Consider the following 23918-nt stretch of genomic DNA (forward strand, 5'->3'; position numbering starts at 1 on the left):
AGAGGGAAACAGGATTCACTTCTGAATTATCCATGATCCCTTGCACTTTTCTGTTCTCTCTTCTTGCATGCTAATTGATGCATTTTTTAATCTTAACCATACTGGACTGTCCAGCAGAACTGAACACAAGACCTCCGAATCCAGAAACAGGAAATTACAATTCCAAGTAAAAGCACTTTAACCCTTTGCTTGTAAGCAACAGCAAATTTAGACTTCATTATAAGGCCCACCCACCACAGGGAGATAAAGGCTCACTCCAATGTACTCCAGAACTGTAATCACTTATTCTATGTATTTTCTGCTCATATATTTACGGACCTCCACCAATGTACAATTAAAAAAAAGTTATGGTGGTGTTTTCCCCAGCTTCTATATCAGATCTCTCTTGCTTCTGTTCAGCCTCACTCTGTACTTCTGCCCTCATTAGCACTCCTGTATGAACAACTCTGTAGGGAGTCTGGCACTTCAGAAGTTACTTCTCTTTCTGGACATGTCTTGTTTTAATTATCTGTTTTTAACAGTACGGCTAATTGCTGAAAGAGGAAACTGTGATAATCAGGAGCTGGAGTGTGGTGTTACAGGCTACTAGTGCTTAGCACAAGTACTCAATTGTTGACCTAATCATGTCCTGACTGAAGTCAATGGAAGCTTTGACATGGAATTAAATTGTCACAGGATCAGATTTGGGATCAATTGAGATCTGTGTCATTAACTGTAACCTTTATATAGCATTTACGTGCATCAGTAGCTGAATTTTAAAGTACTATCACAACACCCCAAAAAATCCTGGGTCAGAAAAGGGTGAGGTCATTAGCCTGAAATAATTCCTATTAATATCTATAGTAAGAATTTATCACTGATTGCAACAGGACTAACACAGAGCATGTGGCAAAAGTGATTTTTACAAAGAACCAAGATGATTACATTTAATGAGAAGCACAGTTTTTCTCCTCCATCTCAACACTTTATCTGTTTAGAGTTTTATCAATGTGGAAAGCTCATACCTGGGAATTTCATGGTTTCCCAGAAGGCCAACCATATCCTGGCCTGCATCAAGAACAGTGTAACCAGCAGGTCAAGGGAGATGATTCTGCCCCTCTACTCTGCTCTGGTGGGAACCGACCTGCAGTATTGTGTCCAGCTCTGGAGCCCTCAGCATGGGGAAGACATGGACCTGTTGGAGCGGATCCAAAAGAGGCCACAAAAATGATCAGAGGGCTGGAGCACCTCTCCTGTGAAGACAGGCTGAGAGAGTTGGGGTTGTTCAGCCTGGAGAAGAAAAAGCTCTGGGGAGACCTTATAGCATTCTTCCAGTACTTAAAGGGGGCTTATAAGAAAGATGGGGAAAAACATCTTAGCAGGGCCTGTAACAATAGGACAAGGGGTAATTTTTAAACTAAAAGAGGGTAGATTTAGACTAGATAGAAGGAAAAAATTTTTTACAATGAGGGTGGTGAAACACTGGAACAGGTTGCCCAGGGAGGTGGTAGATGCCCCATCCCTGGAAACATTCCAGGTCAGGTTAGATGGGGCTCTGAGCAACCTGATCTAGTTGAAGATGTCCCTGCTCATTGCAGGGGGGTTGGGTTAGATGACCTTTAAAGGTCCCTTCCAACCCAAACTATTCTATGATTCTGTGATTTCTAAACTGAATATATCATGTGAAAAGTATTTCTGCATGAAACCCCTTGTTACAACAGGCTTTTTAACAAAGTTCAGAAGAACTCACATTCTGACGAGGGGAACCAGAATACTGTGAAGTATAAACGCATCATGAAACCACAGGATTGTCTGTATTAATAAAAAAGTTGTAACATGGCAAAAAAGGTCCCACTTGGGATCCAAGTCCCATCATGCCTGACACAGTACAAATGCATCCCCAGACATTTTTCTCCTGACGCTGTTCTCCTAGATAATGTGCATAGAAGGAAAAGATACTAGATAGTCTGCTTTGCAGGATGAAACAGAGAACTCTCTGGAGAATTTCATGTTGCAAAATAAATGAGCATGGATATCTAAAATCAGTTACAATGTGCCATCTAAAAGCTAAGCTTATTTAATTTCTTGTACAGGTCAAAGGCTGCAACAGAAATCTACCTTGCACTTATATTGCTCTTCTAGTTTCTTCACACTTCCCCCTCTTCCATCTATCTATATATACACACACAGAGGAAATAAATTTCTCCCTCATTCAACTGTTGCACAGGGACTTAGTAATCAGCTCTGAGATTGGTGAATGCATAGGCAGTATCCAGAAGACCACAGCCGAGGAAGAAATCACGACTAGTCCTCTTCCCTACCACCTCTGCTGACCCTAGTAGGGTCACTCAGAGCAGCAGAAACTCCTGGTACCACCAGGATGCAGACTGGTTAGCTGAACACTTGACTTCCCATCTATTTACACTGTAATCTCAAGAAAGAGTGTTCCTTGGGAATGACGATGCCCTCTGCGTGCAGGACAGCCAAGATGCCCAGCAGATAGGATTCAAATACTGTCGTGGTTTAACCCCAGCCAGCAACTAAGCACCACGCAGCCACTCACTCACTCCCCCCCCATCCAGTGGGAGGGGGGAGAAAATCAGGAAAAGAAGTAAAACTCCTGGGTTGAGATAAGAACAGTTTAATAGAACAGAAAAAAAGAAACTAATAATGATAATGATAACACTAATAAAATGACAACAGTAGTAATAAAAGGATGGAAATGTACAAATGATGCGCAGGGCAATTGCTCACCCCCCGCCGACCGACACCCAGCCAGTCCCCGAGCGGAGCGGCGATTCCCTGCCCCCCACCTCCCAGTTCCTAAACTAAATGGGACGTCACATGGTATGGAATACACTGTTGGCCAGTTTGGGTCAGGTGCCCTGGCTGGGCATGAGAAGCTGAAAAATCCTTGACTATAGTCTAAACACTACTGAGCAACAACTGAAAACATCAGTGTTATCAACATTCTTCTCATACTGAACTCAAAACATAGCACTGTACCAGCTACTAGGAAGACAGTTAACTCTATCCCAGCTGAAACCAGGACAAATACGAACACTGGCCCTGAAAAAAGTGAACATCAGCTTTTGTTAACTCTGCTAGATCTGTCCTCTGCTTGTACATTCATACTAGAGGTTCAACACTTGTTAAAGTATTTTATACTTAAGCTATAATGAATATAATATATAAAGTAGTACAATTTGCTTTATATATTTCATATATATTATATTCATATTGTATACAGAAATATCTTAACTTTAGGCTTACCGGCCAGTCATATATTCTTTGTCTCTAATGAATTTCCATTCAATAAACAAACAAAACCAGAAAACCCCAAGAAAACCCTCACTGATAAATGTGCCTGTTCACAGGGCTTTCACTAGCTGAGTTCAGAATGACAAATGAAAGACTTCAGATCCATTTTTTGTTTTCAATAAAAATCTTGTTTAACAGTGTCATGAATATTCATGTTTTTGGCACAGCTCCAGATTAAGCAAGAAAAGCCAAATCAAACAAGAAAACAACAGTCCACTTGGCTCTACAAAAAGATGCATTGGATTTTGTATGCTAAAGCATGCACTTAAAAAAAGGTACAAATCAAACTTTGCTGTGACTGTGCTCAAAAGGAAATAAATTCCCCCAACACCAAAAGCAATCTCTTAGTATGCAAAAATAATAATGCTGGGCAGTAGTAACTAACTGACCCAAAGTCCATTGGCATCAGTAACATGTCATATATTTACACCACAGGAGTGCAAAGGTTGAGGAGCTGCTGGTTTACAGCTGCTGCTCATGGTAGCAGTGGTGGCAGAGATGACCCAAAGCAGCAGCTTCCAGAGGCCCTTTGGCTAAAACAGCTGCATTGCCTCTGGCAGTGCCACAGATTGGTCTGAAAGGCGCTGCCTGCAGACCTCCAACTCCTCTCCCCAGTGCAGAGGGGACAGGGTTATAAATTGTGCTTTCTTGGAGGCAATCTAGCAGCTGCCTGTGGTGTCCTCAACTAGTCCTTGTATGCAGGCAGGTCAAGGACTGGATTTGCAACTAAACCTTGCGCAACCATAGGAAAGAAAAAATAACACCTAGCAGACTTCTTTTTTCTCCTAAGTCTTTGTATACTTGCATGGAAGAGTCACAAATCCTCTCAGAAGGATCACCAGATCTGTTGTGAGTGGGTTCAGTGTTATAGTCCCAGTATGCTGATGGATGTGAGACATGGAAGGATCGACTGAGTAACAAAAGACTGCAGTCTCATCTAGTGGCTCTGGGAATGGCATCTTACTCCATGACCTACTGCTTTAACCATTACATAGTACCACTTGCACCAAGGGAGTATACTTTTATACATATTTATGTAATAAACATGTAACAGACCCACTTCATTACAAAAAATGGTAAGAGACATAACTTGTCTAGAAGACTAGAGAAGTCAGAGTCCTTCTCACCATTATTATTTTCAAGCCTGACCACATGGAAATTTAATATACAAACACTGGAACTGTGATAACATTCTGTCCCCTCTCACCACATGCTGGAAAGATATTACTACTCCTGTATAAAACAGCCCAAGCAGTGTCATATGGAAAGCATTGCATTTAATCAGATGAGAGAAATTACAGCTCCAATCTCAGTATTTCTCTCTCCACTGAGAATGTAAGGAGTGGAAGGTGCGGATTAAGCAAAAAACTGAATAGGTTGCTTAAAGGGAAAGAAGAAGAAAGACTTAGCCAAACAGTTGGGTGTTCATGCAATACAAATCTCAAGTTCTAGTGCAACCAACGCTTACTCACATACATAAATTTACTCATATCAGAATATAAAGCTTAACTGAAATGATCCCATCACGATCCGCACAAGAAGCATACTAAAAGTTAAACACAAGAATTAAGGTTGAATTTAGGAAGAGCTGGAAAGCATCATCCTGTCTCTCTAGAATGTGCAAAAAAGAACCTCTGTTCCACATATCCACATCTGACAGTTATGCGTCTGCAATGTCATCATGCTTGTGCCTATAAGAAAATCTGTTCTAAATGTATTTCACCGCAGGGTAGGGGTCCCAGCAAATGTTGTTCAGCGACTTGTGATGTCTCTCCCACATACAACAGGCGGTCAGCGAAGCCGTTTGCTAGGTTTGAGAGCAGTCAGAAGGCAGCAGCGCACGCTCTTTGCGGAGACAGCCTTCTGCACACATATACCCACAGACTCAATGGAGGAAGAGGATGAGCTGTCTCTTGCCCAACCAGTAACGAACAGAGTATTGTGGATTGACTGTGACAAGGAGGAAACAGAGGATAGTGCAGTGGAAAGAATAAAGCAGTAACACTAGACTAAGAACAGGAAGTTTTATGGTGATGAAGAGGTGTGCCTGGAGCTCGATTCAGACCAAGTTTTTAATCACTTATCCACTCACTTGAGCTGGGCATCTCTACCCTACATTATATGGGCATCTTTGTTCTGGATCTCCTCTTTCTAAAGCATTTGAAAACAGCATGAAGACACAGCACTCCAGAATTCCTTCCCGTCTGATAAGTATGATCATGCAAGGCTCTAGTCAGATGAGCAATCTGTACCCATAGAACCTGCCCTGGAATTGTTACAACTGTCTAAATTAACCTGCCTTGACGATATAAGGATTTCCAGACTCAAAAACTGCCAAGTCACTTTTAATCAGAGGTGACAATTAAGATGTTTAGGTCAGGAAAAAAAAAATTTAAAAAAAAAATAAAATAAAAGAAGTCAGACTATTAATCACAATCAGCTTTACCTACCAGGTCAGGAACACTCATTTGGAATCTTAGAAGAAACACTTCTTTAACGGTGTTTTAAGCCTTAGGTAACATACTAAAAAGTTGTAAGAAGCATAAATGGCCAGATTTAAGAATTCCCTACCAAAATCAATCCAGATTCCAGTTTTCTCCAGGATACCTATCTGAAATGAATTCCCACACAAGGCTTTCTTCCGTTCTGAATGATGATGCTCTAAAACGGAACAGAGAATAGTTTGCCGCTTTTTTTTTTTTTCCAGATCCTAAGACTATGCTCAGACTGCGTTAACTCAATTTCTGTTTATTTTTCTTTCCTTTTTATATTTACAGAAAAGTGAAATAAAAGATAAAAAGTTATTCATTGAACAGACACTTGAGTACATGTATATTTCAGAGCAGCAACTGGGATTTTTACGTTGACTGACTAATTTTCTCATGTTTGTAAAGACTTAATTACTACAATCCTTTTGCATTTTTTCCCCTCTTCTTTCATGTTTCTGACTCTGAATCAACTGAATATTTGGCAAAAAGGCAAATCATAGAGCCAATGTAACTAGCCCAGGGTGTCCCTTAAGCACCACTTAAACAATTATCAAAGTAACATTCCTTATCCATTGAGATTTTTTTTGAGCAGAGAAGGACGCATGGATGTTTACTTGCTCTTGCCATGAATCTGTTAAATTTCCTCCTTGAATAGCTAGGACTTAAATAAAAAGACATAATAGAAATGAACAGCAGTGGGATATGTGGAGGCGGATATAATTATGCAACACAACAGGACAATCATTGCCTTTCTGAACAATCAGAGCTTCCTAGAACAAGAAGTTCTTGACCATTTCCCATTCCCAGGAATCACTCTTACATCCAGCCGAGATCTAGCCATGAGTCACTCTCATTTAGCACTATGAGAACAAGAGAGTTGTTGTGGCTCTTTCTATTGAGTCCTCTCTTACCTAATATGCCTACTGTACAATGTTAGGCAATGCATCCCCAAAAATGACACCTTCTGGTATTAGCTTTACTAACATGGAAGAAAGCAGTCCTATCCACAAACCAGAGCAATCAAATATTTAAAATGTAGCTAACATACGATTCTTTTATATTAAAATAACTTCACAGGAGTAGGAAAGTATCAACTAATTCATATCAAATGGGTAAGCAATTAGACCACTTTCGACAATATTCATTGCAGTACGTAGCACATTTCTATCTGGAGGATTAAATAGCATTTCATAAAGCATGATTTTGATTTTAAAAGTTACTGCACATGTTTAACTTTGGCCACAGCACATACAGCTAAGTGCATGAATAGTCTTTTTACAGAACTGGGGCTTACAGCTTCAATTCTGCAAACACTTCTATCCATGCATAGCATTTTTAATGTCATCACTCCCAACAGAATGGTCTATCAGACTAAATTGTGCTTGATTGTAGTGCAAGAGTCATTTCCTCATGGGAAATCCCTACAATAGTTAATAGAGATGAACCTAAGAGGGCTGTAAAAGATGCTTAATGAGGTTCTACCTGAATCACTCTAAAAGCATATAGAATATAATACAGAGCATGCAAGCCTGTTCTTGTAGATTTTTTTTTTTTTTTTTTTTACTCTAAACCAGAAAGATAATTGCTACATTTATCAGATAATTGTGATAGGGAACAGGGAGAACCCCAGAAAACACTTGCAGAAAGACTTCTTCCAACAGCGTTTTTCCTTTCAAGAAGAGCCAGACCTAAGAGGTCTCCCCGGTGGGGGTGGCACAGGGGCTTCTGCGTATTAGGACTCAAAGCAAATCACCTCCCCTACTGTGAGGGAGGAACTGTTAACCCTTTGTTCTGCATTTGCATCACTCCACAGAGGTTTTGAGGAACCACAGTCTGCAGGGAACTGAGTAGCAGAGCTTTGGGGAGGGGACTGAGGCTACCACAGTTTCACACAGCTTTTCATGAGACATTTGGGGTTTTTTTAAGGCAACAAAATAGAAGTATTAACACAGGAAAGGAACTGCTACTCCTGTCATTAGCGTTCAGAAAAAGGATAGGAGGGATTTTGAACAACTGCCAGAAGTTCATGGGATCAATTCAACTTCAACATGGAGCTGTTTATGAGCAAAAACAAAGTTAGCATGCCTCATCTGCTATTAGATCCCATTTCCCTTAAGCACTCACCAACACACAGTCAGGGACTGTTTCCACCCTGAAGTATTTGAAATCTAATTAAACATGGGTAGGAGTAAAAACAGAGTTGAAGTAGCTGACATAAAATTATGCGTGTGCTGAAAGGCAAAACCAGTTATATACCAGGGCACTAGACTTCCAGTTTATTGCTCTCTATCCACTACAATCATGACATATTTGCACAGCTATGGCATCCATTAGGTGTACACGATGAATAAAAAGAACACGTTACAGTGGGGTTTATGTCAATGTTTACTTTGAGTAAGAAATAAAAACACCTGTTACCATAGCAATGGAGAAAGCACCCATCACCTGAGATGCTATGAAAATTAAAGAATGCAAACTATAGATGACAGCCCAGCCATACTTTAGTAACACGAAGAGAGATGGGGCATATTCATTTCTGAACAACTATTCAGGATTTGTTTAAAGATCTTTCAGAAAATATTAAAATTAACCAGCTGTCACTGTCTATAGCCAGCCGATACAATCTTTGCTCAACTAAGTCAATATTTCTGCCCAGTGATAATTACAATAGCATTGTCTCAGACAGAAAAATTCTTAAGCAGTACTCTTGTGTCTTAGAAAATGGAGATTACACATCATCTTGATGCATTTCTGTCCAGGCTAGATTGCCACTTACAACATCCTTTCTAGGGCTTTGAATGGCTTGATTTAAGATACTAACACTTCACCACAAAGTCACTGGGGAATTGCTTCGAAGCTCAGTGTCACCTAGCTCAGACCCTAACAGACCTAAGCCACGAGGTTGCTGTTACTTCCCTTCAGAAACTCTGTTGCAAAGTTGAGCTTGTTAGGTCTGGAATCACCACTTTCACATGTCATCACAAGCACAGCAGTAGCCACCAGTAAATCAAAGTCCAGTGTCAAGGATCCAAATCACCTACTTGAATGCTGCCACGATGTTACCTGCAAGGTCGTGTGACCCTCCTGACACTACAGCTGACTTGTATAACACTGCCTGCTCTCAGTTCTTGTATTTGCCCTGAGCCTCCCCGTTCAGACCGGCCCTGTTCTCTGCATAATGTACTGAGTAGACAAATTAATTAGAACTCAAACACTATCCTTTCATCATCTGCTGTCTCAGGAAACGATATTACAATACATGTAAATGTACATTGTCCACTGTCATCATACAACCAACAGCAACTAAGTACATACAAAAAAGAGGTTTGGTCATTCCCTTCTACTGGAAAACTGTAATTGGGCTGCTATGGAAGAGAAAAGCAGAGGCTGGTGCTACCATGGCCTCTCATGAATGTCTCAAATCCAGAGGGATAAAAAGCAGCCTAAAACCTGTGAATATTCTCATTACTTTTGACAGGACTAAATTTGGATACATTCCTAAGTGACAGGCTCCTACTGTGGGTTGGTGTTTCCTTTCCATAAGAAGAACTTTCTATGCAATCAGGGCTTTTTCTAAGCTAGACATAACCTCAAGCAGAAAAATATTTTTGTTGCTACCAGTGGTATTTCTACAACCTGCTGAGACCAGGCACATCAAGTGACTCAGTGACTCCAGCAATTAGCATCACAGCACCTAATTTTTTAAAAGCTATAATTTTTATAGTCCTCAGCAAGCAGCCATGCAATCCATAGGAAAATTTAGTTTCCTCAAAATAGGATCCACAAATGTCCAAAACACCAAATAAGGAACCCCCTTACGCTGGTCAGCAACAACATTTGTGCCTTAATGACCACCTGCAGGGCTGAACTGCCTTCCCCAGCCCTCACGGGGCGAGTGAAAGACTAAGTATGACTTTATGGTCTAGTATGTCAGGCACTCTTTTATCTGCAAAACCAAGTTGTGATTCATGATCCACAACTATTTATGTGTGCTGTTTAACGACTAATCGGGGAGGTTGAGGAATCCAGCTCTGGACTTTGGTGTGTAAGTACTACATATTCCCTTTAATGAGCCTGTCTCTCTTGTACAAAGAGCTCAGTCTCATAGCACTTAGGAAATCAAGGCTTACATCTTAGAGCCAGAGCTTGTAAGAAAAAGCAAATCTTTTTAAGCAGCCTGACAGCTGAGAATGCAGAGGGCTATGTCTGAAATGCTTACCCCCCATTTTTCTTTTTTTTCTTTTTTCCCAAGATACGCACTATTTCTCAGGTCGTCTCTTCTCAAGTCTTGCTGATCTAAGCAGCAATATCAAAACCTAAAATGATGTTGTTGGAAATGATTAGGCTGTTAGTGCAAATTAACCCCCTGGCAGCTTTGCTAATAGAGACATTTTGTAACACACCAGGAACCAGACAAACAAACAAACAAAGATGCTGAATTTCTTTTTAGCCAGTCACATCTAAACTATGAATTAATCATCTTTTCTGTGCACTGAAAGTCTATAGAAATGCAACTTTCTTTTCAAGAGAGTACTACACACAACAGCATACACCTCTGAAGAGGCAGCACACACAGGGCAGGGTGGGATTTCAAGGAAATGCAGAGCACCCCAACGGGGTCCTAAGGAAACAGTGACAAAAATTAAGAGTCAAATGCTTTATACCTTATAGAAAGCTCAGCATTCTGTAGAAATTAACTTTTAAGTGCAGAACAGCACTTCCCACTATCCCCATGCCTTCTGTGGAAGTTTTAACTGTAAAGTGCCAGAAGAACATATAAACAATTTAAGGTTTTTGTATATGTGCTATCATGAGTGAGGAGCAGTAGTCTGCCAAAACAGAAACTTCAATCAATCTGACACTTTCTGTCTTAAATAATGAGCCCCACAAGCACCAATAAAACAATGCAGACAAAAACATCAGATCTTACAGTCCTACTAGGCCAGGCACCTACTCTTGGATTACTCCCTGTACTTCCACCCCATCCCAAATCCTAACCCCTGGCAAGCCCTGAGCTATGATTTGCTAATGTCCCTCCCAGTATCATTCCAGCAAGTCACTAGTGCTTTTACAGCTTTAACAGATGCACTAGGTTTTAAAGCCTTGTCATACCATTTTTCGCAGGGATACTAATTTCCATTCAGACCTACAGGCTCACACACTTCCTTGCTTACAGCGGCCTTGGAACCCAACAGCTTGTCAGATAATCACACTGAGGATTCCCAGGAGATTCCCTAATGCATCAGATCACAGCCTTTTTCAGACAGCCAGAAAACACTATCTTGGTTCAACTAAAATCCACTCCCAGTAGTATGAAGTTTCCCTCCCTACTGCTGGTTTGGGAGGACTAGGGGTTTTATGGTATGATCTTTTAACGAGCCACCATTGTTTCTAATTAGGCAAGTAACCAAGGATTTAATTAACTGTTGTAACTTGAGTCACACGAGTGGCTAACAGTCTAAACAGAAATTAAGTAAAGGTGCCTTATTTAAGCAGCCTTGCACATGCACAGGCTTTTGCAAAGGTCAGGCAGAGCAGAAGCTAGCCAGAGACATGCTGCCCCTCAGAGCAGCATCTCAAAACAGAAGGACAAGAGCCAGTGTGCATTTAGCAACACGTGTTGCAGCATGTTTGGAAAAGAAGCCAGGAATGACTTCACTAGTTTGCCATGACTAAAGAGGATGGGAAGGAAAATGACTTACAAGAGGGGATTTTAACAAGATACCTAAAGATGAAGCTTCTGAAGCTCAGATATGCACGTGCATTTGCCAGAAGTTAAGCAAAACCTTCAGCTCCAGCACTTGAAGCAGCATTGAAAGCTAGCAATTCTCTGCCTGACTGCTGATGGAATAATTTTGTTCTCTTCCATTTATGGTCAACCCCAACAACAGCCCCCATCAATTCCTTCTACTTTTCCAATCGTCATACTAGGGAAAGTTTTCAAACATACAAGCCTGAATGACAAAAGTCCAAATGTGCTTTATAGTTGGGTTACATAAAGTTATTATATAAACCACATATATATAGAGAGAGAGAGTTCAGGTTTGTCTACACTCAGCTGATAGGATCTCATGTCTTAGTCTGCACTTAGAAAAATGTAGGTGTTACCTGTCACATAACCAGGAATACTGACAATCACACAGAGATAGCCCTGGATTTGTCTCAAAGAACAGACTTCAAGTTAACACGCACTTTGGAAACACCTGCTTTCATGATACAAAGAACATTCCCACAAGTATTACACCACTGACTTTGTTAATTCTTGTAACAATTCTGCATGATAGGAATTCCACTTTACAGGCAGCTGATCAGGGTGTTAAGGATAACGTTTTCAAAAGGGAAGCTGTAACTTTTGATTCTCAGTGCCAAGTACTCTATGGACTTCAGCACCATTGAACTTTACTGCTCAGCTCCTGAACATACCAGGGTCTAAGGTCTCTTCCTAGTTCACTGGTTGCAAAGCTGTGCTCCAGTGACTCAGTCATGGTCAATCAGCAAATGATTTCCAAAGTAAGGAACATAGACTTAGCATTCTAACGATAAATCCATAGTTTATTCTCAGTACTAAGTACATTGCATTGGAGATGTCAATAGAATTGTTCAGAAGGTTTCTCAAGCACCACTTTTTTTAAAGGCTTTTAAAGATGATCAGGGGAAGAGTGCCCTTTTTCTCTTTTCTAGGTAGCTTCAATTTCAAGTCAATAATCAGTTCCTTTTAAAACTTTACCAAACCTGACTCATTGCTACCACAGACTCAAATAAGCTCTTCACTTGTTCTGGTGAGAAGCAACTTTTCTCAATCTCTGTTTAAAGGACATCCTCACCAGTTTAGCATTTTTGAGAATGAGTCATTTGTTTGGAGGACCCAGCTGCCTCTGGTATGACACTCATGTCCATGAAAATTGCCTGCTAAGAGCTAATAAAATTAAACTAACTGGAATGTGATACCATTCTCTCAAAATAGCATTAACATGTTCTCTTTGAAAAAAGTATTTTTTACATCACAAATGCTTTTTGAAGTTATATTGGGAAATATTTACCCCTTTTACTGTTAGTCTGCCACATTCTCTAGTAAATGACAATTAGGAGTACTTCAACAGACTGTGTCCCCATTGCTTACTGAAGCAGAATATAAAAAATGACAGCACATGATTGCTATGAATTTTTAACCACGCATTTACTTTGGAGAAATCTTAACAAAGTACTTGCAAGGTGCTATTACACTTCATTACCTGCAGAAACCATAATCCCCACAGTGTAACAACTTTTGTATGATTTCGTGTTGCTTGTATTATGTAATACCAGATGCCCTACAGGGATCAGAGGCTCACTATACTGAATGATGCACACAGAGCATGGCCCAGTTTCTTCCTTGAATTGTGTATACTACAAACAAACAATCTGAGAAGGTGAAGATGTAAGCAGGGATAAAATGATATGCCTAAAGTAACACAGTAAGTCCTGAATGGAAATAGGAAGAGAATCCAGGTTTCTTGACTTCCTAGCGCATGATAAGGGCTAGACCACTACCTTTCTTTCATTAGCTTGCTCCACTGTAAATTTGTAGCTGAGTTGTTACTAATCATTCTATAGAAAGAAAAACCAAAAAATCAGTAAGAATTAAAGTTTCATAAGGCTAAACACTAGAAAATGAAATCTATAAACCCTTCATTAATGAAATACATAAAACCCCTTCAAGCCATAATTCACAGCTCTGAACACTTTTGTTAACTACCTCTGGCCTAGCACCTGACTTTATGGGTCCTACCAATACCGTAAAATAACTGGGAAACCCCTTTGATGGCTGGAAGACTGGGGAAGAGTTTCTCCAGTTTCTCTGAACCATGATTAAAGGTTCACAAGCAAATGAATTGCTTTTACTTTCCAGTCTTGACTTAATAATTGACTTTACTGAAAAAGAGATACAAAGAAAAACGTGAGCAGAATAGTCTGAAAGATCTTAGTCAGGAAGTTTGCATTTTGTTTATTCAAGATGGAAACATGAATGGAGAAACTATCTCAGGTGAGAACAAACAGCGGTTTGCTACCCAGAGTGTCCGAGATGCCTACTTTTCTTTATACAGTGTAAGAATTAGCCACTTAGTTTTATCTGTGCCTCAGAATAAAAGATGTACGTCTAAAGAGAAGGCTTAAGGCACTATAAAAGGAAATCTAGTTTTCAGAGACTGTATCTGTGTTATTTTTTACATTCGTGCAATAGGTAAAACTGTGGGTCTGAATTTTTGAAGATGAGACCTTCCTTTGAATTGAAAATGGAACATGAAATAATGAGACAACAGAAGCAAGTCTGAGGGCTTCAAACTCCTCTCCTTTCAGATGTCAACTGAAACATTTTTGTGCGGTGAAATAACTTTTAAATATCTAAGTAATGCAAAGCTGCATAGGAAATGGAAAATGTTTTGTTGCAATTCACATCTGGAGACACACATGTACGCCCAGAAGAGCATCCCACCAAATCATTCTGTCTCTCTTCGTTTCACCCTGAGCTGCATTAGTTTTAAAATATGAAGCAGTATAAAAAAGCACCTTCTTCACAGTTGGAAATCAGCATGCCATTTACTGTGGAAAATAGGTAATTAGGATAATATGCCCCAAATTATGGGTTAACACAAACCACAGAGTGACCTCAGCTCTGGTTTTGGTCTCATATATTCTGGTTAACTTCAGCTTCAGTTAGTCATTGCAATGTCACTTGCATTTGCAGTGATGCTACCACCACACTGCAGCATTAAAAACTGATAAACCAACAATTAAGCACAGGTGAATTTCAGGGTACTAAAGGTTATTCGATCATAAGGTAAGATTAAAATGTCAGTATCTAAAATTAAACAGTAATTGGTTGAAAATTTTGTTTCTTTCATCTACAGCAGGTAGAACAGCTGAGGGCAGTGCCAAGCACAGACAGCTCCTCTGAGTAGTTTACTCCCTAGGGGGGCTCAAATAGATCTTCCATGCAAAACAGGTAGAGTTAGTGCTGGAGATCCCCTCTTTTTTCATTACTAGTTCCTCCAAAATGGCTATTTATGGCCAGATCACAAAATCTAGTGTTTGAAATATTGAGATTTACAAGCAGGCAGTACACAGATGTTATGATCACAATTACTTTTTCTAGCTATGGCTATTCTGTAGTGCTACTCTGTGTGTGCATCTTCCTCTAGGTTTTTAGCTGTTCTTAATACCACCTAATACAGCACTGCTGTCAATACCCATTAGGAACTGACATATAAAGCTGCCTCAGCTGATGAGTTTAATAGCTTTCCTCACTGCAGTTATCCTTTATCCTTCTTCCAATCTGTAGATTTATTATCACTACTAATTATCCATTGTCTTGGGTTGATTTGTTTGCTGCACAAAGGTAATTCAGTAACACTTTTTACAACCTACATCCCTTTAGGTGCAATGAGCTGCAGTGCAAAATCTGTAATAAGAAGCCTGAGGTGAAAAAAAAAGTACCAGTTTTTCACCTCTTTAATCAGGACAGATAACAACTTCATCCCCTTTCTCTTTACTTATCCTGCTCAATACCTCCTATAAATCGGGTTATCTGGTGGTTCAGCACCTTCTAGAGTGAGTTAGAGATTAGCTGCTGCCCAGCAGAGTAACATAAAACACTTAGCACTCCCACACCTTTTCTTTGGCCCCATGCTGGACAGTGCTCTGCTAGATCAAATGTGGCATGTCACGCTATGAAAAACAGATGGAAGGATCCTTTAATGGCATAGTAGCTGGAAAAGTATTTAGAGCTACAGAACAAACACAGCAATGCACACAGGCCAGCCTTTTCAAAGCTGCCTAACGCATTCAGCTCACCAGCTCCCCAGTACTACAAATAGAAATCAAGTGCCCAGCTTCCTACTTACCTGCAAATATCTCAGCATACACAAGCAGCTACGTGTTACTTTCTGAAAGTTAACCTCACAAGAAGAGCTTATTTTCAGTACGGTTATGATTTCTCCCCTTATTTGTAGCCTGCTGGGTGTGAGGGCAGTTCATAAAAGCTTTCAAGAACAGGGTCTTGCCCTAAGGATTTTGCTTTCTAATCCTTACAGACAATACACCCAATATGATGACTCAGATTAGAAAAGCATGTGTACACAGCAATTGGTGAAGCAACAATCAATCATGGTAGCTCTGCTAAAGTCAGTGGTGTTAATTTATAACAGCTCTGGGAAGTGCACAGAAGACCTAAATGATCTTTATTTTAAATATTGCTATTTTTTTGCTTTTCTATCCTATATGGATGCTACTCTTCTTCTGTTCATAGTTTACCCAACTGCTAGAGATAAGGGTAATTTTCCTTACTGAGCAGTCAGCAGTAAATGTAATTAATCTCTCTTTTGGGGGCCTAGAAATCCTCCCCAATGGTAGGAATGCAGTGCAGTATTTTCTTCTCCCTTCTCTATTTCTTTGTCTCTTTTATCAAGATTTTCCCATTCATATTACTGTTGATAATATATGGCAAACCAGAAATCCCTTCCATCACAGGAAGTCAAAGTCTTTTAGGAACAGGACTGAAACAGGCTCCCCACTCCTGAGAGTGATGCTGACCAAGTGTTCATATTTTCTACATTGCGTATAGAAAAAGCCTGTGAAGGCTTACCAGAGGTGACACAGCAGGAGAGGAACAGGCCTGTGAAGAGAACCTCTAACCTATCAGTATTGTTTGAATTGCTTTCGCAATAGCCCTGTGCTGACTAGCCACAAGAAAGGAAGATCTGTGTTTATTCAGACAGTGCTCCTACTGCGTTAATGTACTACCATGCATAATTCGGTTCACTCCCTGTCATATTAGTCATTCTCTTTGACTTTACTGGTGTTCTTGGGCTGATAAATTTATAGATACAGTAATAGGATTCTGAATTAAGACACAATTTAAGAACACAGTTTTAATTGCAATGATTTGTGGATATGAGGTCATTTAGACCAGTCTACTTTCCTTTGCCAGAGAAGATTTGTAGCTATTATTCCTGCCCCCCCCCCAAGCAATGATCACATGCTGTTTGCTTCAGCACTGGATGTTGCAATACCTCAATGAATAATATACAAGAAGCAGAAAATAAACAAACCCACTATGCCTGGGGATAACATGTGGTGTGTTTTTCTTTAGAATGATTAAATGCGAATGCATGTCATAGGATGTAGGGATTGCTCTGCTGGGGACCCATGAATATAAGAGCATACAGCCCTCTATCTAACCAGGCAAATGGCCACAGAGAAGGTTAAAGGAGCCCCTAGGCAGACCCAGCATATGCACTGGCTACTCCCTGGCTGCTGTATTTGCCTGGCTTTTTTTCCTGTAAAATACAGGCACTTCATAGATTCCTGGGTCAAATTCCATAGTCTTTCACACCTCGGAAGTTTCACTGAAGACAACAGATTTCCACCACAGAACCAGGAAGCTTAACTTGGCTTTGCCAGCCCTTCACCAGCCCTATGCCACTAAAACCAAAGAAGCCTTTGCAGCCAACAGAATGGGCGACACAGTTCATGACTTATGGGATGGTCCCACACATCTTTCACCAGTGGGCATCAGCTGTCCCTTCCTGTTCCAGTGTCAGGAAAACATTTAAAACCATTTCCTTTTCTTTTACATGGAATTACTCTCCTGTACACCTTAAGCAAAGCTTCCGTCCAATGCCTTAACAACTGCACAGATCAGCATCTTTGGTAGATACAAGAGACCAACATGCCTGCAAGACAAAGTTTTCAAAACCAAGACTGCTTTGGAATGTCTCACATCGATTTTCTTGCCTTTAGTGGTGGAAAGGAGAAAGCACACTGAACAGTGCCGATTTTTAGAACGTGAGTTAGCCCTGTACTACATCTCAAGACAATGACCACCTGCCCATACCCACTGGAAGCAAAAGCCATTTAAAAACAAACAAACAAACTTGGTCTCTTCAGTCTCTTGTGTTCTTGTATCTGGTTCAAAGTAATTTTAAGTAAAAATGCAAATCCTTTTTTCACCAAAAGGGTGTTTCAGCAAGAAAACATGTCCTGAGCTCTGCATCTGTGATAACACAGATCAACATACCAACAAACATGACTAATTTATTTGAAGTGAATAGTCTGACCTGTTCTCAAACCCACAGCCAATCCATTTCATCCATAACAGCAAGTCACACAGGCAACTACTGATGTCCCATGTTATCATCTCTATCTATTGCACCTCTCAGCATGCAAATGATATCCTTGCCTAGGCAGTCAGATTCATTTCTCAGCAAAGAAATACATCACCAGATTTCAACAAGCTTGTTTATCTTCAACTCACTTTTCAGGAAAATAAAGACTGTGACAGACCTTCAAAGGGTGATCCCCTCTCCCATCCACCCAGCAAACACCCGGTTCATTGCCTTCGGATTTCTTCTTTCACCACAGCTATGCTTGTTATGTGGAAAAGTATTCTGTTTCTACTCCTTTGTGAAAAAGGATTTTCAATAAAAGATAAGCAACAATGTCAGAAAAGACCTCTATAACGGAGGTTTCACTCAGTAAACAGGTGTCTGAGAGATTATCTCGCTAACTTAACCAAAGCTGCAAACATCGGAACGATTCTGGGATGACTAAAATCCCCCTTTTTAAAAATAAAAGCCTTTTATCTGCCAAGCGACACTTCCTGTTCTAAAGGCTATTCTCCTTGGTAGTTGTCAACTATGTATTAATCTAATTCATATAAGCCTTAGAAATAAATACTTTCATGTGCAGAATCTTTTGGGAAACTCTGATTCCCTGAGGCTTTAAAGAGCAATTGTTACTTATCACCGTGGAAATTTCCCTTGAATTTAAAGCCTGGTAACAAGGAAAAAAAAGATGCATCAAATATTTCAGTGATTAACAAGTTTCCCAGTTTTTGTCATCCTCAAAGGATTTTCATCTGATCAGTAGGGAAACTGCTAAAGAAGAAAATAAAAGGAAAGTGATCTGACCCAGTCAGGCAGTTCTTGCATTCCCAGGTCCTGTATTCACCACTCCTGTCAACATAATGACACTCACTTCTAACAGTCCCTTACAATCAATAGCAATATCAAACACATTAGGCCTCATTTTAAAGGGTATATGTGCTGGCAAAGACAAACGCTACTTAACTACAAGTAGATAGTTAAACCCCTCCCTAAAGAGCTCTCGTAACAAAACCACTCTGTGTGGGAGAGGCAAAGCGCTGCCAGAGCACTTAAAGAAAAGCAGGTAATTGAAGTTTTGTTACATTTAAACTCCATGTGCAATAAAAAACCTGATTTTAAAAGCCCTGTAAAGCTGAGAACTTTTCTGGTGCCTTACTGTCTGCCATCGCACAGAAATGGCCCCGCTAAAGCAGCGAATTGCCATGGTTTTGTTGCGTAATGTGGGCACATGATAAATAGCATGGCATACATGTTAAAAGCCTCCTAGTGATGGAGGCTTTCAATCCTCTTCACAGCATTCTAGGAGGAAAATAATATATTTCTGTGACTAGGAGCAACGTTCAGCATGGATTAACTTCAAATTGGTTGAGATTCATCCCATGTCCCCAATGTCTTTGTGTACTACCACATTAGAAACATGCAAAAACAACCTACCGTACCTGAGTATGAACTGATCCACCGTAGAATTGTTGGCAATTGTCACATAAACATTCACAACCTCTCCTTGTTTGACAGGCTTTGAGGGCAACCAGACAACAATATTACTATCCAGCCGTAGCTCAGTTAGCTGAGAAGTCTCCTGGCCTCGATAGAGGCTGACAGATCCAATCCTCTGTAAGTGGGACATGGTTTCATCCATGCCATCTTTTCCTGGCCGGATAGCATTTCCCTTTCTTATATCCTCAGCAGTACACTCGCCCTTCTCGTCTCCTGGTTGAATAGTATAGTAAAGCTCCACAGGGCTCCCTTCAAACGGATCCGGTGGCTTCTTACGGCCCGTGACAACCATAGGGGGGTTAAACCAGCTTGGCAGGAGCTCCAGCTCTGCCACACACAACCCCAGATCCCCTTTCAGCCTGCAGCTGCCTCTGACTTCCCGAGTCTCTCGAAAGGCAAACACCCGCAGGCAGGGCAGCCGTTCCGTGGTGCTGTAGTCATCCCAGTCCCTGCCCACAATGTAGAACAGGACCTGGACTTTGGGCTTGCTCAGGTAAATTTTGTTGCTCATTATGTAGGCCTGAAGTTTCCAGTTATAAGTAAACTTGTTCGCAGATCCAAAAAAGTTGGACGTTAACATTAGGTCCTGGGGCACAACTTGTTCAACAGAAAAAGGTCCATAGCTGGCATTTAATATAGGTGGTCTCTTGGCTTTATATGGGAAGAACGATTCCACCCTGGACTGCAAACTGGAATTTCTCATAAAGTCCTGGTTGGCTTCTTTGAGAAAGAAAGATGTCTCAGCACTGAAGACCCGATAGCTCACAGGTAGGTATGTTGGTAATGAAGAAAATCTCTGATTACTGTCCAAGACCCCTCGACACTCTGCCACTAATAAAAGAAAAGGTGATGCGAGTTAGATCAAATCTGCTTACAGGTTCAAAGGGACATTTACTACAACTTTAGTGGAGCTAAGTTAGGGACAAGCATTATTTCATGCAAAAAATATTTACAGTGTAGCTATATGTTTAGATGTAGCTAATTCCTTTTTGCATTACATTCACAAAAGGAAAAAAAAGGCAGGCTTTAGTGCTACCTTACATATATCTATGATGTGTGATGTACAAAGGGTTGTCTGCGGCATGATCAGTTATTCATACTTCTGGAGGGAGCAGGAAGAGGAAGGTTCACATAGGAGAAGCAACACTTGTCCCAATAGCCATTTTACGTGGCTGAACTGAACTGCAGCAATGCTTTGCTAATACACAGCAAATCTATAAAATACTCATTGAATACTTTGACTATCACCTGGATGAGAAATAAATATATTACTTGTCACCCCTACGCAATGTTTCACCTCCCTAATAAAAAACTTCAAGCAAAGTTGTGTAAATTTGCACACACCAATTCTCTTAAGGACCGGCCACCGAAGTCAAAGCCTTCCAAAAGCAATTCTGTAAGTAAACAGGGTATCTTTTAAATTACCCATGTGCTCGCCTTCCCCACTCTTTTTCTGGTCATGCCACCCCCTACTAAACTTTCCGCCCACTTAGAAACTTCCCTTCTGTCTTTCCAATCTTTCTGTTCAGTTACAACATGCATAAGGTATTTGGTACGTCAGTATGGTCCACTGAACCACAGCCCCAGAAGGACTGCTAATCACTATCCCTGCAGGAACACTGGCCAGGAGATCAAAGATAGTTTCTGTTCTACAGCCAAAGACAGAAACTGCTTTTCTAAGAACTGACACGCATACCATTTCACACTCTTCCTCCATCAAGAAACTTTGCTCTCATATTACTGTTTCTAGCAGTTCTAGCAGTCTGTTTCTATGCCTCTATAATTTAATATTGACAGTACTTCAGGTTGCTAAGTTGTTTAAAAGCAGATGCACATCACAGGCTAGAAATATTTCAACAAGTACTGATATATAAGATGTACGCAGAGAGAAATTAGTACATAATGGCCGATTTTAAGTTTCAGCTGAATATCAGATCCCTTTTGAACTAAATGTTGTTTTCCTGTTATAAAGATTAACAACACATATTGTCTAAAGTTAAAATTTATTACCTAAATTAGGGTAGATAACAATGGAGAACAGTTAAAATACATGTGGATTACATGTATTTACATGTATTACATCTCACAACCCCTCTTCCTAACTCATACTGAAGATATTAACTATGGGTACAGAAGGTAAATGAATGATGATGCATTTAGTGCTAGAGTGTCTTTAGTATTTAAAAACAGACCTTGCCCTCAGACATACATCAGTTCCAATGTCCTTCAGGAATCCTAACGGAGTCAGGATTTAAGGTCCTGTGTAAGTAAGTTCAGCTCTTTAGAGAAGAAAGGCAACCGTAAGGGCAATGCATAATGTGCAGATTCATCTGAAAGTCAGAAACACCTAAAGATCTCTAAAAAGCCTTATAGAGACAGACTCTTTTATCAGCTTTCTCACAAAGGGCTACAGCTTGAGGATTTTTGCAAATAATAGATTCACTGTCCTTCTAGCATGTCTGACTGCTAGCATGCTAATTATGCACATTTAATTAAATGTTTTCAAGTAATAAATAATCAATATCTGTCATTACACCAAATGACTACTGCTGACAGACTACTTCACTACAATCCTGTTGAGTGTGCACATAGCTAGTGTGCTGGCACTACGTGGTCTGGGAAAGTGAATAGCTTTGGAAATCAGGCGTTGGGCAATTAAGAGGAAAGAAACAAACATGGAGGGGGAAATAAGAGCTCTCAGGCAGCCATAAATTTGAAATAAGGAATTAAGATGTGTTCATTCATTTTAATTCATGCACCACCAGTGGACAGTAGAATTAGTTCTCATAAATGAGCAAACTGCCATGACTGGACAAAAATAAAAAAAAATTAGAAGACAAAAAGAGAAAAAGAAAAAGGTAAGAGGCCTGTCAATGAAAACACCAGCACATAGTGAATTACCAGCATGGCACCTTCTCTGTCACGTAGATTCACTTCCAAAATACAACATCAGTTTAGCACACTGTTACAGTCCTGTAACTCTCCAATCTTTGGCATACATTTTAATTCTGCTGGAAAGGAATCTACAAATGTCACCTCGTGAGCTGATGGATTTCCCCTTAGCTGAATCAAAATATTAATCTGTTAGGGTTACATCCCAAAGTCCTGTAACACTTAAATAAGGTATTCAAAGAAGATCCACTTCGGATCACAGACCTTTCAAGAAACCAGCAAAGCTTAAGTATTTCTTCTGGTCCAGGAGCAGAACAAGAACTTGTTTTACTGAAACTGTAGCAGTTTGGTCGCAGCTTCCTCTCTAAATCCCTTCACCTGTCCTGGATGAGCCTGCTGAGATTTGGTCAGCTTCCTGCAGCCCTTTGCAAAGAACAATCATTGACAATACATGACACATACCACCATTCTTTTAAAAACACCAGGTTTGCTACACAAGAAGTCAGCTTCTTACTGGTCACTTTGGCCTGAATTTGACTTGACAAATCATTAGAATTTCTTTATTAGGTGTCCTCTTGTCTCAGGCCAAGTCCCTTGTAATATTAGAGGTCAGCAAGCTCTAGTTAAAGAAAGCACATAAGTGCTTCTGTGAGTGTAAGCACTAATTGACTTAAGCATGCTGGTACATTTTGCTGAAGTGTTTCCATGATTAGATATACTCTAGGTCTGGCACCATTGCTACTAAGGGATACCTTTGGCTTCAACAGATCTGCAAAAAACAGAAATAAGCTCAGCAGGCTGCAGACAAGTGAAGTCCTGTGATTTCAAAGGGCTGTTGATCAGGACCTATGCTTGAAACTTAACAGCTGTTTTTTTGCAATTCCCAGGACTTTTGCTGTAGCATGTTATCCTCAGACAGACAGTGGTCTCATTTTTGCAGGCACTCCATTTATCCCGGCTCAATCACGTGGATGAGGTATGTAGGACTTGACCCAATATTAAGAAAAACAGCATTAAGAAAAACAGCCATGAAACTTCTGCTTTAGTAAGCTGAAGGCAAACAGCAAAACCTATGTGGTCAGACTGACAGCAAAAAAAAAGAAAAAGCTTCACTTTTTTATTGTAGTCTAAAGATTTTCACCCACTTTTGTACCGTTCATAATGGAGTGATATATTTTTATAGTGATGGCTGTACTTTAGACAATTTATTTAAGCACTTTAAGCCTTTTACTGATAGAACTGGTAGTTAAAATTGTCTATTTTATTTTAGAACCCCAACCATGTGCACCAGCAACTACAGGCCATCATTTAAGGGACTTGTTCTATACTCTTCATCTCTACCCAATAACCTTCATGTCCTAGTATAATTAATTACTAATGTTTCCAGAGAACATTTTTGTATGCTTGATCAGCTCAGCTACAAAGTTCTTTAATTTATCAGAGAATCTATTTAAACAAGATGCCAAGGTTTTCCTGAGTTTCATATCACAAGTTATTATTTTAAATAATCATTAAACACAAGATTACTTTGTCTACCTGAAAAATAGACAGACTGCCTGTTAGGAGGCGGGGGGGGGGGGGGGGCGGGGGGTTTTTT

General features: G+C 40.2%; 1 protein-coding gene across 1 annotated transcript in view; it reads right to left on the reverse strand.

Annotated features, from left to right (window-relative positions):
• The window catches only part of TMEM132C (transmembrane protein 132C), a 157932-nt gene extending 137074 nt beyond the window's left edge, over window positions 1-20858 (reverse strand). The window contains exons 1-2 of the mRNA XM_010581755.1: window positions 20855-20858; window positions 19372-20260 (exon numbers count right to left, since the gene is read on the reverse strand). Coding sequence (XP_010580057.1) covers window positions 19372-20260; window positions 20855-20858 — 893 coding nt within the window. The remainder of the gene's footprint in view (window positions 1-19371; window positions 20261-20854) is intronic.
• Window positions 20859-23918: the final 3060 nt, after the last annotated feature.

This window comes from Haliaeetus leucocephalus, unplaced genomic scaffold (assembly GCF_000737465.1).
Source record: "Haliaeetus leucocephalus isolate CR32 unplaced genomic scaffold, Haliaeetus_leucocephalus-4.0 Scaffold802, whole genome shotgun sequence".
NCBI classification, from domain to species: domain Eukaryota; kingdom Metazoa; phylum Chordata; class Aves; order Accipitriformes; family Accipitridae; genus Haliaeetus; species Haliaeetus leucocephalus.